At 38.6% G+C, this 14,856-nt stretch overlaps 2 protein-coding genes across 6 annotated transcripts in view; one reads left to right on the top strand and one right to left on the bottom strand.

Annotated features, from left to right (window-relative positions):
• Positions 1-14,856, bottom strand: part of LOC105144232 (uncharacterized) — a 303,924-nt gene that overhangs the window by 86,855 nt on the left and 202,213 nt on the right. The gene's annotated exons all lie outside the window — the stretch shown is intronic.
• LOC105144233 (uncharacterized) overlaps positions 1-14,856 on the top strand; it is a 242,057-nt gene that overhangs the window by 184,396 nt on the left and 42,805 nt on the right. For 2 of the 4 annotated variants that reach the window (XR_015546775.1, XR_015546776.1), the window contains exon 4: positions 11,345-11,440. The exons of 1 other annotated variant lie outside the window; for it this stretch is intronic. Coding sequence is in view for 1 of the 3 variants with exons in the window: in XM_087411511.1 (XP_087267637.1) it covers positions 11,345-11,357 (13 nt within the window). In the remaining 2 variants the exon portion in view is untranslated. Of the gene's footprint in view, positions 1-11,344; positions 12,683-14,856 lie in introns of those variants that run through there. One more of the 4 variants, XM_087411511.1, reaches the window with a different exon arrangement.

The following is a 14,856-nucleotide window of genomic DNA, read 5'->3' as shown; positions in this document are numbered from 1 at the left end:
GGCTCGCACGGTGGACCGAGAGCCGGATAGCCGGGTGACTCATTATTTCGTGGCCCTTCGTTCTCATGCTCCTGCGTCCTCGCTTCCCGGGTGATACCGTGCCGCTGACGACCCCAGAGAGAAAGAGAGAGATGAAGATAGAGAGAAGCAGAATGAGTGGGCACGTAACATGCACGCACAGCTAACTCAAAACGGGAGCGTCGAGATCGACCGCGGGTGCGATTGTGTTGCGCGCTCGCGCTGGCATCTCGAAACGCCATGCCCTCCCCGCGTCGCCCGATTTCGGGTTCGCTGCCGTATAATAATTTCAATAATCCCGGACCCCAACTACGACGGGATTAATAGCCGTCCGCCGGCCAGAAAGCGAGAGTACCAGAAAAGAGGGCGGACGGAGAGGCGGGGGGAGGGGGGGGAGGAGGCAGGGTAGGCGACGAGAGGAAACGACAGGGATGAAGAGAAGGATGGAGAAGCCGGAGAGTGAGGGCGGTCCATTGAAAGAAGAATGCGGGTGAAGAAGGGCGCAGATTAATTTCAGCTCGTTGATGATGCTGGGCTATCAATACCGATTGTATAAATTATATCTTTCCACAAATGTGGATCGACGTTTCGGGCTAAGTTCGAGATGTACACTTGGATTTGCTGTGCGTCAATTTAAATATTTTATTTTAAATATTAATTTCATTTTATCAGCTTCCTCTCTCTCTCTCTCTCTCTCTCTCTCTCTCTCGTTTCTTCTCCATCTGACTTCGCTGAGGCTTTGTCAAGGAAGAATTGGAACCGCATCGTGTTACATCGCGTGGTGCAGGCGGTTTTTTGACCCGCGAGTAGCAGGAAGATAGAATGATGGAACGCGTAGGACGAAGAAAAAGACGAGGAGACGGGGCGAGAGGAAGGAAGAAGGAAGGGATCGCTAAGCAGATGAGCGGTGCTCTGCCGCGGGGGTCCCGAACAGGTTCGGGACGAGCGAGAGAGCACTCTGTTGCAATTGCTTCGCTGTCGGTGCGTGCATAGAAAGATTTCATGGAGATGGATGGAAGCGGGGGAACGAATGCGCGGAGGTGGCTGAGAAACGAGGCGACGACGAGGAGAAAGAGGAGACGGAGGACAAGAAAAAGAAATTTAAAAAAAGAAAAGAGAAGAAGGAAGAATCAACTCTCTCGGAGGTGAGCGAGGGAGGCTTTAGTGATGAGATTCGATCCCGCGGAAGGCTCGAATTTGGCTACCTAATTCACGAAAGAGGGAAAAATGGGGGGGTAGCGGAGTCTAAGGGCCAAGGGTAATGGCGGCGGCGAGGACGTGCAAGTGTGCACGTCTGTCTCGATTTCTCTCTCTCTCTCTCGCCTTCTTTCCAACCTTCTTCTTCCGTCCTCGTCTCTTTCTCTCCCAGCAGCCAACGCCGCAAATGGGATTACGTGGATCCCGCACTTCAAACGGCGCTTTATTCACCCCACCCCTGGCAGGGCTGGGACGAATTGACAATTGACAGAATTGATACAGTGTCGGCGGGAGAGCCACGTGTGCGCCCAGACTGGAAACGCGTGTTTCGCCCGCGGCCGTCGCCTCTATCTTCCTCGCGAAATTGCATCCGTTCCCTTCCTCGCGTCCCCGGCTATTCCCCCCCTACCCTCCCGCAACCACCCCACGATCGCTTACGCCGTTAAGCCTTTTTTCCATTACGAGATTGTTACGGTAGAAAGGAGGGATGGAGGGTAATGTGTGCCGACGCGACCGACAATCGTGTTTTTTTTATGCGATACCTTAAAATACGCTCTTTCTCGATTCATGAGGATTCAGAATTAGAAGATATTGCGCGTTCCCACGCCCCTCCTGCCATTGATAAGATTACATCTCGCGTTGTTGTTCGATTCACTCTTCAATCGACGTGAGTGCTGAGAAAAAAGGTATCACTGCTACTATCGAGGTTAAGGTATATTGATGATAGCGGAAACATAAATAATCATGTTGCGAAAGAGTCAGTGATCTTGACTGCGTAAAATTTGAGTGATTACGAATGTATTACAAATGTACTTTGGTGCGGATGTAGATTGGCTGTGCCTATCTCATTGTTACGATATTCATTGCACAATATTGATATTATGATAGTTACCCTCCTTTTATCTTGATGTGAATTAAACAATGTCGTAAATTATAATAATAAAGCGTAACGGTACAGAAAATTCGTAATTTTTATTTAGCATCTGACGTTTCGTATTATCGCGTTTTTAAGTGTGCTTTCGTTATCCGAGCTGCATAATCTGCTTGTGCCAATTATCGAGGTGCGTCATGCGTATCGGTTTGCTTTATTTTTGGCAATTGCTTACGCAGAACAGTCTCGTTAAACCGAGGCATCGCGATAAAATCACCGGATCGCGACACCGTAAAGGACTCCGCGTAATTATACGACGTCCGGCGATATCCAGGGATCCTTGCCGCAATTATCGTGAAATAATCGCTACCAAGTGCCCAATTTTCTGGACGCAACATTATCATTGACTATTCATTAATTACTTCCGTATAAAAATTCTCTAATGTGACATATCCGTTCCTCCAAGTTTTCAACGAAGAAAAAGTTAATTGAATATTTATTTATTTCGAAAAAGATTTGAAAAAGAATTAAAAATTGCTAATTCTCGATATAAAAAGACATAAAAAGAAGAGTTATACAGTGAAGAATGATATTTCATAAGAAAGATTATAATAGCGCGATCTACAATACATCGATTCTGTGTTCATCTATTCTCTCGTACATTAGATGGTAATAAATAAAATAATTTAAGAGAGATAATAAAATAATTAAAGACAAGAGGCTACGAATCGTTATTAAAAACAACCTGATAATATGCAAAATGATTAATTAAAAAAAGAATAAAAAAAAATACCGCACAGCTTGAGACGAACATAAAAGATGCGGATGAATGTCGATACTTGTTGCACGTTGTTCTTAAATAGGACGTTGGCGGACAATGGCGATCGCCGAGATGGGTACCGTAAGCGTAGCGAAGCTCGAAAGCTTTTCATTCGCCGTGGACAAGGAGAGGGTATTTTTTGTGAGCTGCTCCTTTCGTTGGAAAAGGGAGACGCCACTTAATTAAAGCGTCGAGCATCATTTCGAGATAGCCGGTGAGTGCCACTCGGTGGTTGTCCGTTCTCATGGAGTTTCCATTGAGTCGCGAAGAAAAAGGTCGTTTCTGCCTTATGTGTCCTGATTCGACGGGGACTTCATTCACTATTCCTCGAGTAAATCACGTCGCAACGTTGCTACATGAGTATCATTTTATTCACATGTTACATTTATATCGAGATGTCGTTTGGAGTTTACTAATTACGTGTTGAGATAATCAGAAACTTCAATTTCCGAGGAAGAAATTAAATGCCATAATCGATAAAATTAAAATACTGATTTTACATATGAATTTATAAAATATATACTTAAAATAAATAGGTTGCTAAAGAGATTATGTTTGAATATGGTGAAAAATATTCAGATCATTTCGGATGATCTGTCGATAGGATTTTTGTGAATTGTACTTCATGTAGGATGAAGCGGAGGAAAAAGCGGATGGAAACGAGAGCAAAATGTCGAGCTTTGATCGCCGGTGACTCGTCGCGATGGCGAAAATCCGATTTGTCAGGCAATTTGTCCCGTGACAAAATTTAAATCGCAAAGCACATTGCGGACAGGGGTTGGACGTTACCGGGGTCTAAAGGGGGGAATCAAATGTCCTTGCCGGGAGGGATTCAAAGTGGATTCGGATAATACGTGGTAAAACGCGCGTTCGAGGGTGAATCCTAAATTTCCAGTATAATCTCATTTTTCCGCCGGCCAGACGCCTCTAGTGTGGCAAGAGGTCTATTTACCACGTATAGTAACTTAGCCTGATCAATCAAATGATAGAATCCAATTTCAAGGAAATATATGAGGAAATTTATTTTCCTTTTTGATATTTCTTTCTTATCTCTACGTATAATTTAATATATTGCATATATATATATATATATATATATATATATATATATATACATAAAATGTAATAATGTCCTCACGAAATATAGATTTTGACGAATAAACAGCATCTTTAAAGCTCGATTGCATCAACGTTATTCTGGTTCTAAAAGAAACTAAATATGTCTGTGTTTATTTATTTAGAAAGAAAAATGAAGATACATGTTTAAATCTCGCTTAAAGCTAAAATAGCGTTGGTGTAACCGCCAAAATCCTAATCGAAATTGTACATAAACATAATTGCGGCTGTCATTAAATGCGACGCATCATCTTCCATGGATAAACTTACACCAACTCTAATTACCATCTTAATACATTCGAGAAGTTCACTATCTTTTTGTGAACATATTGCTGCCAGTCTTTCTCTCTTTTTCTCTTTTCTTTTCGTTCTTTTCACTGAATGTTTTATTAAAGTACCTTTATTAAAGTACCATCGAAGAAATCGTCAGACGTCCTAAATTATAGCTGGGAGACGCGCCCTCTGGCCAAGGATTTGCCTCTATTGTACTCTGCTCGCTGTAATCCGCCGTAGTCCAACTAGCCGTAACACTTGTCACCTGATTTTATCACGTCGTTAAATGTCCCTAACGCTCGTATCGACATCAACGACGCTTAATTGTATATTTATTGCCGGCGATGGAATCTCATCGTTTACGTCGTGCGCATCGTCCCTCAATTTTTACGGGATCGGGTTTACGGCGATCGGATGCTGATCGTCCTCCCGTCCCGATTCTTCATATTTCGAGATACACGAGTAAAGACCTCATGCGAGAAATAGATGCCGATAAATACGCGTAAAAAGTATGATATTTTTGATAAAACATGTTTTTTAATCATATATGCTTCATAGTAATTATAAAGAATTCAGTTCGTGGAAACGCAATATATAATAATAAATAAGAAATTATTATAACTAAATTTAAATGTTACATACATTGTTGATGTACATACATCAAATATTACAATATATATTGCAAGAGATTTTTATTCAATATTCCGTAATTGGAATAATATTTATTATATTAACGACAGTAATAAACTGATCCTCATCATGGACCGTATCTCGTTAAGATACCTGTGCTAATTATAATTATCGGCACGCGTGCATATTCGGCCGAAATCGCGCCGTCAGAAAGGAAGCGATCACTTAACCAAATTTAAGGTGAACATGCAAAATTCAAAAAAGTCTTCATATTACAAAAATGATTCTGGAATAAGCTACATAAAAAATGAAAAAGTCATTGTAAAATTTAATCCTAAATTCAAACATTTCAAAATGTGCAAAGTCACATAGCCAGAGAAATATAATCAAATATCATTATCATAAATTAATAAATCGTTTATTATCATATTTGTTATGCACATATTTAGAGCAGTAATATTTTCATTTTTCTAATTTAACATTTTTCAAAAATATGCATGTGTTTAGAAAGAATTATAAAAGTTATAAATTTTTTATCTTGGATTTGCAATTACGATTATCATTTTTCAAAATTTATATAATATACTTGGCCATTATATTAAATTCTAAATATTAAAAAAAATATTATATGAATGACGCACGTTAAAATCTTTGAGATATTCTCGATCAAACTCAAGAGAGATCGGGGGACTCTTTGAATAGCTGATGAGCAATAAAGAATGTAGATCTGATTATGCTTGAAGTTTTATTGACATCGAAGAGAGCGTCATATCTTCCCTTTAATAATTATTATGCAGAACGAATATTAACAATAAAAGACAGTATTCTCTACGAAGGCAGTATTCCTACAAAGATAGAAAAGTATCAATGTTTCGTCGAAAAAAATCAAGCAAATAAATTACTACAAAATAAGGAAAGTCAGCATGTATAAAATCAAATATTTCAAGACATAATTATTGAAAAATCTCAAAATTTCAGAATCCTATTTTTCCATGAAATACAATATTAATGTAAAAAATAGAAATTAATTCGTTCGGCATTTCTGTTAATTCTAGAAACCGGAACTTGGGAAATGACTTTCCAAAACACAACGTTATTTCCACACATCAAGAGGTTTTTTAATTATCGATAGATAAATTCAGAAGGAATAAAATTATTAACGGATTATATTCGGCACATAGAAAGTGAAACTTTGTTGTCGAGTAAATATCACTGCGTATAAAAGATTAATAGATAAATCGTTGGGCATTTAATTGCCGCACAACGATTAGTAACAAACGAATAAGAATTTCTTGAGCAATAGTAATTAAAGAGACAAGAAGACTATAAAATAAATCGCATAAATCATAATCCTTTCGTGGTGTGTCGCGAGTTTGTAAGCCAACAGAGTCCGACAGCGTGTCTACGTGGCGAGAGAGTTAAGAATCTTTAATTTTAATTTAAGCGTTACATTATCACGAAATTGTTCGCATATTCATTGCAAGTTTGCCATGTTTCTCAGAGGAATAAATTAATGAGTTGCAAGCTGTAAATTATTTTAATAATATACTCGGATATATCTAGTTGAGATATAAAGAAACAAAGATAAACAAATAGAAAAAATCATCGTAAGAGTATCCAGTTGTTAAACATAGTAAATTTACTTAATTCTTGACAATATTTCAATGACTTCTTAAACTTCATTGAAATATTCTCACACATAAAATCATAAAATTGGCCGGATAATGTAAATTCATAAATAATAATCTTTATAATGTAAATGTATTCATTAAATGAGTCTATCATACTTCTCTCTCTCTCTCTCTCTCTCTCTCTCTCTCTCTCTCTCTCTCTCTTCAAGATTTCTACTTGATCCTCCATTTCTTCCGACTGTAAAGTTTCGAATGAAGGCGGAGTTGCGCAGCACCATTACAATAACGTCTTCAATTAACAAGTTTAAAAGCAACGAAGAAGCATCCCTACGACGAGTCTGACGTCTTCCATTTTGCATAGCCGCGGCTTCGCGACTGAAAGAGGTCGAAGTGGAAGTGCTTCGGAAGTTCGTCAGATTCCGTAACGAAGGCAAGTCGTGACGGCGTTTCGTTCCTCTCAGAAGAGAAAGAAGAAAGTCTTTCGATTTTCACTTCACTACCTTCCGCTAATCACTCGTGACGAGGAAGTCATAAAAAATGAAAGAAAGAAAAAAAATAAGGTCGCTTTACGAGTACACGGAGATGGGGCAGTGGATATGTTCGCGAAAGGGCTACGCTTTCCTACGCGTCACGGAAAGCATTGAGTTCGCGAAAAGTATGTATCACGCAAGCCAGCCTTGTTACCTGGTGCACGCTGGTGCGTTCTAAGCATAACAATACTCGTGGCTAACCTGTTCACTATCATAAAGCGAACGAACTGACTGACAGCTGAAAACTGTCCCACGATCAGTGTGAGTTCCGCGAGACGACGCTTCTTCGCGTTCGATCATAACGTTCTCTCGACTCGTTTCCGAATCGCGTTTCGGGAAACCAGGACGTCGATCGATTCGATCAGTGTAATTTACATGAGAAAATTGACACTCTCTGAGAGTCACAATCATATGCCAACCTACGCCTTGAGTCGCACCTTCACATGTTAGACTTAGTTTGAACTGTGTTTGTTTTGGAGATGATATTTTAATCCGAAAAACGTTTCTTAACTTTGAATTGGCACACGGAAAGAAACGCTGAAATATTAAAAAATTTATAGATACTGAATTAAAAATAATTTTTTCGTCGAATTATCAAAATAATTATGTAGAAGGCTCAAGATGGTCGCTAGAAAATCAAAATTTTTTGCAACATTATTCATTACGTTTGAGCTTCCTGCATAATTATTTACAGACTTGATCTTTTAAGTGATCTTGCAGTTATAGCGAAAATTATCTAAGCTAAAATAAATAAAGTCTAGCAAGTATTGCGACATTGGATATATGTCTAATTATATGACAGAGATAGAATTCAAATTTATGTTATAAATTCTATGCGTATGATACATAATTTTCTATCAGTTACAAAAAACAGCGATAATTCTAGCTGGAGCAGCAAAATATTTCTTTGCATGATATAGTTCAACAAAATTATTTTCAGGTCTGCATTTAGTTAAATTTTTAAATACTTCAAGCAAAACTGTTCTTTCCGTATAGAATTCATTGCGATTGATTTTGGAGATTAATTTCCGAACAAAGAGATCAAATTACACTTTAATTTCGAATTATTAAATTCTTCGAAATTATTAATTCTTAAACGACAAATATTGTACGTGTATAATATATGTAAGTAATTTAATAAATTTTGTCTTATAATTTTTGTTGCTTGCTTCACGTATGTTACATGACAACTTGCCTGTCTTGATTCTGCGGAGATTAAAGATTTTTTATGTTCTCACGGCTTCGCAGCGCGTGTATCATGACGCCTCTTAAATATGCAAGATGCGTTGTCGTCGACATCATTGCCGATAGATTTACGCGTTAGGATAATGATATACATTGCAGTATAATAATATAACTTCCCATTTAGTCGCGTCGCAGGGCCGTAAAGTGACCTGCAATTTAATATGCTGAGCACGCGTGCTGTCGAACCTTCCCAAGTTGCCAGTTATATGCGTATGTACGTACGTACGTACGCGCGGGATAATCGGTGAGAACCGAGAAAGAGCAAAGGTTACGAGTGGACAGCAGTCGGTCTTGAGCGGTGGCACAATGCCGAGAGATTTCTCCTGAATGTTGCTGCCAGGGACAAGTCTCCGTGAGTCACGATCGGCGATGACCTATGAATATACGATAAAACGTAGCCGAAGGTCTTTCCGACGCGTACGGAGCTCATTCACACGCAGTTACGAGGCTCTATACTTGACGTTCGATACGCAGCAATCTGGTATGTTTATTAAAGTGTTTATCGAAATGCCAATGTACCGCCCGATGAATTTCTTGGACGCAGATAAGAAGATATATAAATATATAAATATACGTAATCGTTCTCTTAATTTTGATGATAGATTCGTTAGTAAATTAATCAATTTTTTTTTAGAAGAAGATAAATCGAAAAGATTATTGGACGACAAGAATGGCTGTATCTAAAAATTTTGCTAGATAGGGTTAGAAATAATTTTATTGGGCAATAATAAAAATAAAATAATTATTTTCGTTAAAATAATTATGTAAGATACTTATGAATAATGTTTGCCACTTTAGCAACTAATTTAAGTGTCTTATAATTATTTTCATTAATTATTTTATTAGTCTAATAAAATTATTTTTAGACCTGTATCTAGTTAATTTTCTATTTACTTTAACAAAGCTATACTTTTCGTGGTATTATATGAGATGACAATGTTAAATACTGCTTAAAATATAATTTCATAAAAATAGATCTTTTAGAAATTGAAATATTGAACTCTGTATTATGAATTCCGCTTCAATGTAAAATAAGTTATTCAACCTAAAATAAACTATTACATTCTTTTCTAATTCTATCAATTCTAATAATTAGCATGGAGTTGAATAAGTGCAGCTGAAGGGCTTCGAGAGCAATTTTCTAGACGTCGCTAGAAGGTACAATTCGGCTCTAATTCGATTATCGCCGACGACAAGCGGTGGGTCGTCGGGCTCGCTTTCCATTTTTTTATTGTTGCTTCAAAGGGGACTACCGACTGACATATTTTTGGGAAAGGACGCATTTCGAAGGGTGGTGCAAGGTAGAATAAATCCGGCAGGGAATTGCGTACCTGTCGGTATATCGGAAAAAGGGGTCGGTCGCGTCTCCAATGTTAGTTCTCGCCATCATAAACTCATTCCTATTCTTCACTAGGTAGTAGTGTGAATCACGTCGCGCGTCACATTTGTGGTTTTACGGCTTTTTCCAGAATTTTAAGGATCGCACTAAATGACCGAGAAAGAATTCAATGACATCCAACTCACGTTTCATTTTTAGTTTCTCGATGGAATAAAATAGTTTCCTTTTGAAAATAAACGGTGCAGCGAAATAAAAGAGACAATATTGCGACATTGTTCGAGTATCTTGAGCAAAGTGAGTTACAAGAATCGATGTAAAAAAAGGGAGACTTTGTAGTCAGGATAATAAAAAAAAAAAAACAATAAAAATATCAACAAAAAAGCATCAATTTAAAATTTTTAACAAATACAGCTAATAAAAAATTTGATAACTACGAAATGTGTTTAAGAATGTATGTGTCACAATTCAAAGCATTATCAAAAATATATAAATTTTATAGATTATCTATTACATTTGAATATCTGTGTTAAATTTGAGCACAATTCGTAGCACTTACTTGCAAACTTGATAAGGAAATAGCAATACGAGTAAAATCAAATTTTTTATATGTATACTAATAAAATTCTAAAAGTTATTTACGTAAAACTGTAACGAAATGTGGTAATTTACTGTACTGCATAAGCCATGAAAAGCCAAATAACAATTTATTTTGTTTTTTTTTTTTTGCAGTTTTTAAGACATATTTAAAAGAAAATTTTTTACCGACAATATTGACACTTTTTGGTTGATTTTTTAGCTGGGATTTTTATTGCTATTGTGCTGGCAAAATATTCTTAATTATTTATTGAAATAGAAGTTTCTTATAATATTATTAATTCTTAAGCATACATTGTATTAAAATGTTATACTTTTTCAAAATTGATACGTTTGGAAATAAAAATCAGTCAATTAAAAATTAAAATACAAAATTAATATTTTTGTCATCTTCTAATTTGTTGCATCACTAAAGATTTTTCATACAAAACCGTGCTCGTTACTTATGTATTTTTGCAATCTAATTGCATTTTGCATTCTTGTCTCGCACAGTTGTGACATCGCTGCTACTCCAAGCGTTCTACGGAAGAGAAATCAGCGCTGAGGCTCTAAATACCTTTCGTCTCGATATCATCGCCACTCACTTCTGGAACACCCACCGTTCATAATGGTCGAACGATTTCTGGCTCACGCTCCGCTTCCGATCGCGCGTCTCGCGACGGCGAAATCGCGTCCCGTCTGTCCTACGTTCCGAGATTCCCTCGGTCTGTCGCCTCGTGGAACGACCGGTTGACAGTTGACACCAGTTTGACAATGCGCTGTGCTCTGCCATTGTTGGAAGCCGCGTGAGCGTGCCGGATTGCCATTGTTGGAGCGTCGCGACGCCTTCGTTCTCTTCCTTCTCTCTCGCTCTCATTCCCTCCTGTCCGCTGGTCTGATCTCTTTGTTATAAATAGCACATTTTGATTCCTATCTCTGTTTCTCTTCACCCACGTGAAAAAATTATACTTCTTTTGTCATAATTTAATTAGGTGCTCATTTCGCAAAACTTTCACTTTATTCCAATAAGGTGTCCTAATCTACAATACTTCTGTTTCTTGTTTTTTTGCTTATCTGTTTTTTTTTTGTATTATGTTGCAGAGATAAAAATTAAATGAACTTCGAAAGAAACAAGGAACACGTGGACAAGAAACACGGTTGTCGATCAAACGGTTGCAAAAAGGAAAAAAAGGAGAGGTAAAAAAAAAAATATTCGATAACTAAACTAATGCCTCTAATTTTTTAATCTAATCTTATGTTTATCTTGGAAGTTTTATCTTAGTTTTTCCTCGGTCGACCTACATTTGTCTATTTCGGTGTGTATCTTCTTGCGTTCGCATTTGCTAATTTAAATTTAATTTCGAAATTTATTTATTGTACATTGCGATTTTTTTTGAATTACTTTTATTTTTGTTTTATTACACATTTAAATTAATCTTGTATCTATAATAACTTGATTTGAGACAAAAAGGTTTAATTAAAGGTTTAATCACGCGAAGCATAAAATCAATATAAATTATAAACATAGTGCAGTCTAATATAGATTTCTATTTTTACATGTTAAACAATTTTCAACACTGCACTGAAAAAAATTGTTTTGATTAAATTGATTAAATTGATTTAATTCGTCTTTATTTCTTTCGATAAAGAACGTACGTATTTAAGTCAAATATAATATGTTTAATTTAATTAAAACAAGTAAAGACAAACGAGAAATTAATTTATTCAAATGTATAATATTTTTCTCAATGCGTTCCTCCGTGTTGGCTCGAATCTACCGCTTCTCTCCATTCGCGTTTGTTATTTTCATGCTCGTGCTCTTTTTCTCTTTGCACTTGTCTCCTTCTAACCCGCCGTACACGTGTAAGTGAATAATTCAGTGACAGAGACACAGCCGTCCGGAATTCGCGTCGTGCCATCGCTGTCGACCGCATACGGACCCGCAGCGACAAGTTACACAATGCTGGCGTGACGCGCCCCTCGATTTTTCGCTTTTTATGCGCGGGGGTGGCGCCGAACTCCATTGTGGCCGAAGGGGTTCCGGCCCGCGGGGGAGCGTCGCGACACGCGGGGGTGCGCGATCGGTGCACCGTAAAAATTGAAACGGGGCTCGCGTGGAAGCGTCACGTCGAGAGAACGAATGACAGGATATCCTTCTCATGCGGTAGTTTGCGTTGAATATCCCATATCGTAACCGCTCCGACTGGCGGGATTTCGATACAAAAATATTCCGATAGAATGGAGACTTTGCCAGAAAATATAAAATCGGATTTGTCTCTTGAATTATAAATTCGAAGTCGAGACGTTCTATTTTTCTCGTGTCTATTTTATTTTTTTCCTTAATAATCTTTTTTTCTTTTTAACAAAATATTTAACGTAACGAGTCGAACAGTATAAATCGGCTTTTTTTTCTCTCTTTAAAAGCTAAACCTGTGATCACGCATTAAGTTGATCAGTATTGCACGGTTTTCTGTACGAAATCGGACTTGCGAGCATTTTATTTAAAGCCGACTCCGTTGATGGAGCCTCGTTTTTCCGTCGTCGTTAAGCTCGTGTGCTCGGCCAACGATCGATCTCGCGCCTGCAAATAAACCATTCGCGAATTAAAAGCGAACGCAGTCGGCGAGCTTGCGGATGATTTCGGGAAGCGGCAGATGCGCCAACGGGTTACTTGTTGCGCCTTCGAATTGCGATAATCGTGATGGTATTTAAACTCTAATGGGAGAACATTCTGCAAGCGCATTCACGAACTGGTCCCGAGTAAGTATATTCATCTTGAAAGAGAGATCTCAAAAGTGTTGAGAGTGAATGGAACGATATCTCTACAGATATATTACAGATACTATCTGAAATATTACCATCATGACACATCTCTTCTCTCGCTAAGAGTAAAGTTGCCACGCTGAAAGCCTCGATATTTCAGGAGCAGGTCGAATGGGAGGAGGCGCGCAATAATGTCGAGTTCGAGATGTTGGCCCTCTTCAAAGAATCAATTAACGTTGTCTGATTGCTCCAATAACACTAATTGATTTGTCGAAGAAGAGCAACGTCCTCGCCAAACGAGTGTTGTTTGGCCGATCCCAGCGCGATCTCAGTGCGAACGAAAAATCAACGGCGGAAAGGCGGTAACTGAGACGTCAATCGCTGCACGATTCACGATTTGGGACGACACGCGTGAGACGACACGCGCGTGCATTTGCGCGACGTTGACGGAACGTAGTCGTCCGCGAAACCAGCCAGCCAGCCAGCCAAGCCAGCCGAGCCAAACAAGCTATCCAGCCAAGCCAGCCAACACGCGGATGCACCTCGCCGCGTTTGATAATGCATTAACGCCGGTGGATCAGAATATTAGCATAGCATACGCCCATCGCATTTGAATTGAGAGGCAGCGGCCCCACGGTGTATAAGCAGAAGCGAGGAGAAGGCGTCCCAACGTCTCTTTGTCATGCTAATACGGCATCCATCCCGACCGGGCGGCGGCGGCGGCGGCGGTGGCGACGACGGCGGTTCCGACGCAGAGAGAGACGATGACTCTGCATCGTTTACGCTCCTGTTGCGGCTTCGAACGCGCGTTGCCGCGCGCGGTTCCAGAAACAGGGCCGACGGCCGCCTTCCGGTCTCTCTCTCTCTCTCTCTCTCTCTCTCTCTCTCTATCATACACTCACGCGTTACTCATATATGCCTACATACACACAAACAGATTTTAATTCGCTATAAATTTTATTTTATATTTTTTAGACTAAGCCTTACTTAAAATCTCTTTAAAATCTTTCAAGTAGAATCTCACTCTAAAAAGTGAAAATTAAGCCGATCTTAAAAAAGAGTAGCTCAATTTTCAATCTTTAAAGAGAGATTTCACTCTTCGGAGTGAGATTTTAAAAGTTTTAGAAAGTATGCATGTACTTTTTGTCTGCTGCTTGAGGGAACTGTCACAAAGCGCTCAGTAAATACGCATTTTCTCTCTTTCTTTCTCTCCAAATAATAATTCTGTTCTATTCTGTTGACTTCTGTCTATGAATCTCTTCTACGATATCATTCCATTCGGAAAGCTGTCGCTACTATTTGTAAATAGGCAAACGCTTCTCCGTCACTGATCCGCGCCAAATCAAAATAAGAATGCACAATTAAAAGCAAAGTGATTCGGAAGAAAATGTAATAATAAAGGTCGGAGAACGCACGTATCGATACGAATAGAAAAGAATTTCTGCAAGCATGGATTTCGCCGCAAATCATTAAATTGATTTGTTGGAATTAAAATATTTTGACGGCAAAAAGCTGAGTTTCTAAACTCTGTGAGAGATGCGTATATCTAATTGACTATCGAGACCCGATATCTTCTCAAGCGTAACGAATTAATTTCAACGCGGCTACAGCGAGGAGTTTCTACGACTGCAAATTCATACACTCGTAACAACTCGTAACAGTATTTCGAATTGGATGATACAGCCGTACGGCGATCTTCATTCCTTTTCCTGACGTCTATCGTCATTTCAGAAAGAGGGCAATGGCCTTCCGATCTGCATGAATTTTCTACGATCGTTTGAAGCCTGAAGACCGTAACGTTCCTCGTGATCGCTGACGCTTGCTATATAGTGGAATAAGTAAGAAGAATA

Source organism: Acromyrmex echinatior, chromosome 11 (genome assembly GCF_024713525.1).
Source record: "Acromyrmex echinatior isolate Ae372 chromosome 11, ASM2471352v2, whole genome shotgun sequence".
In the NCBI taxonomy this organism is placed as follows: Eukaryota; Metazoa; Arthropoda; class Insecta; order Hymenoptera; family Formicidae; genus Acromyrmex; species Acromyrmex echinatior.
This window is presented reverse-complemented; position numbering and strand designations above follow the sequence as displayed.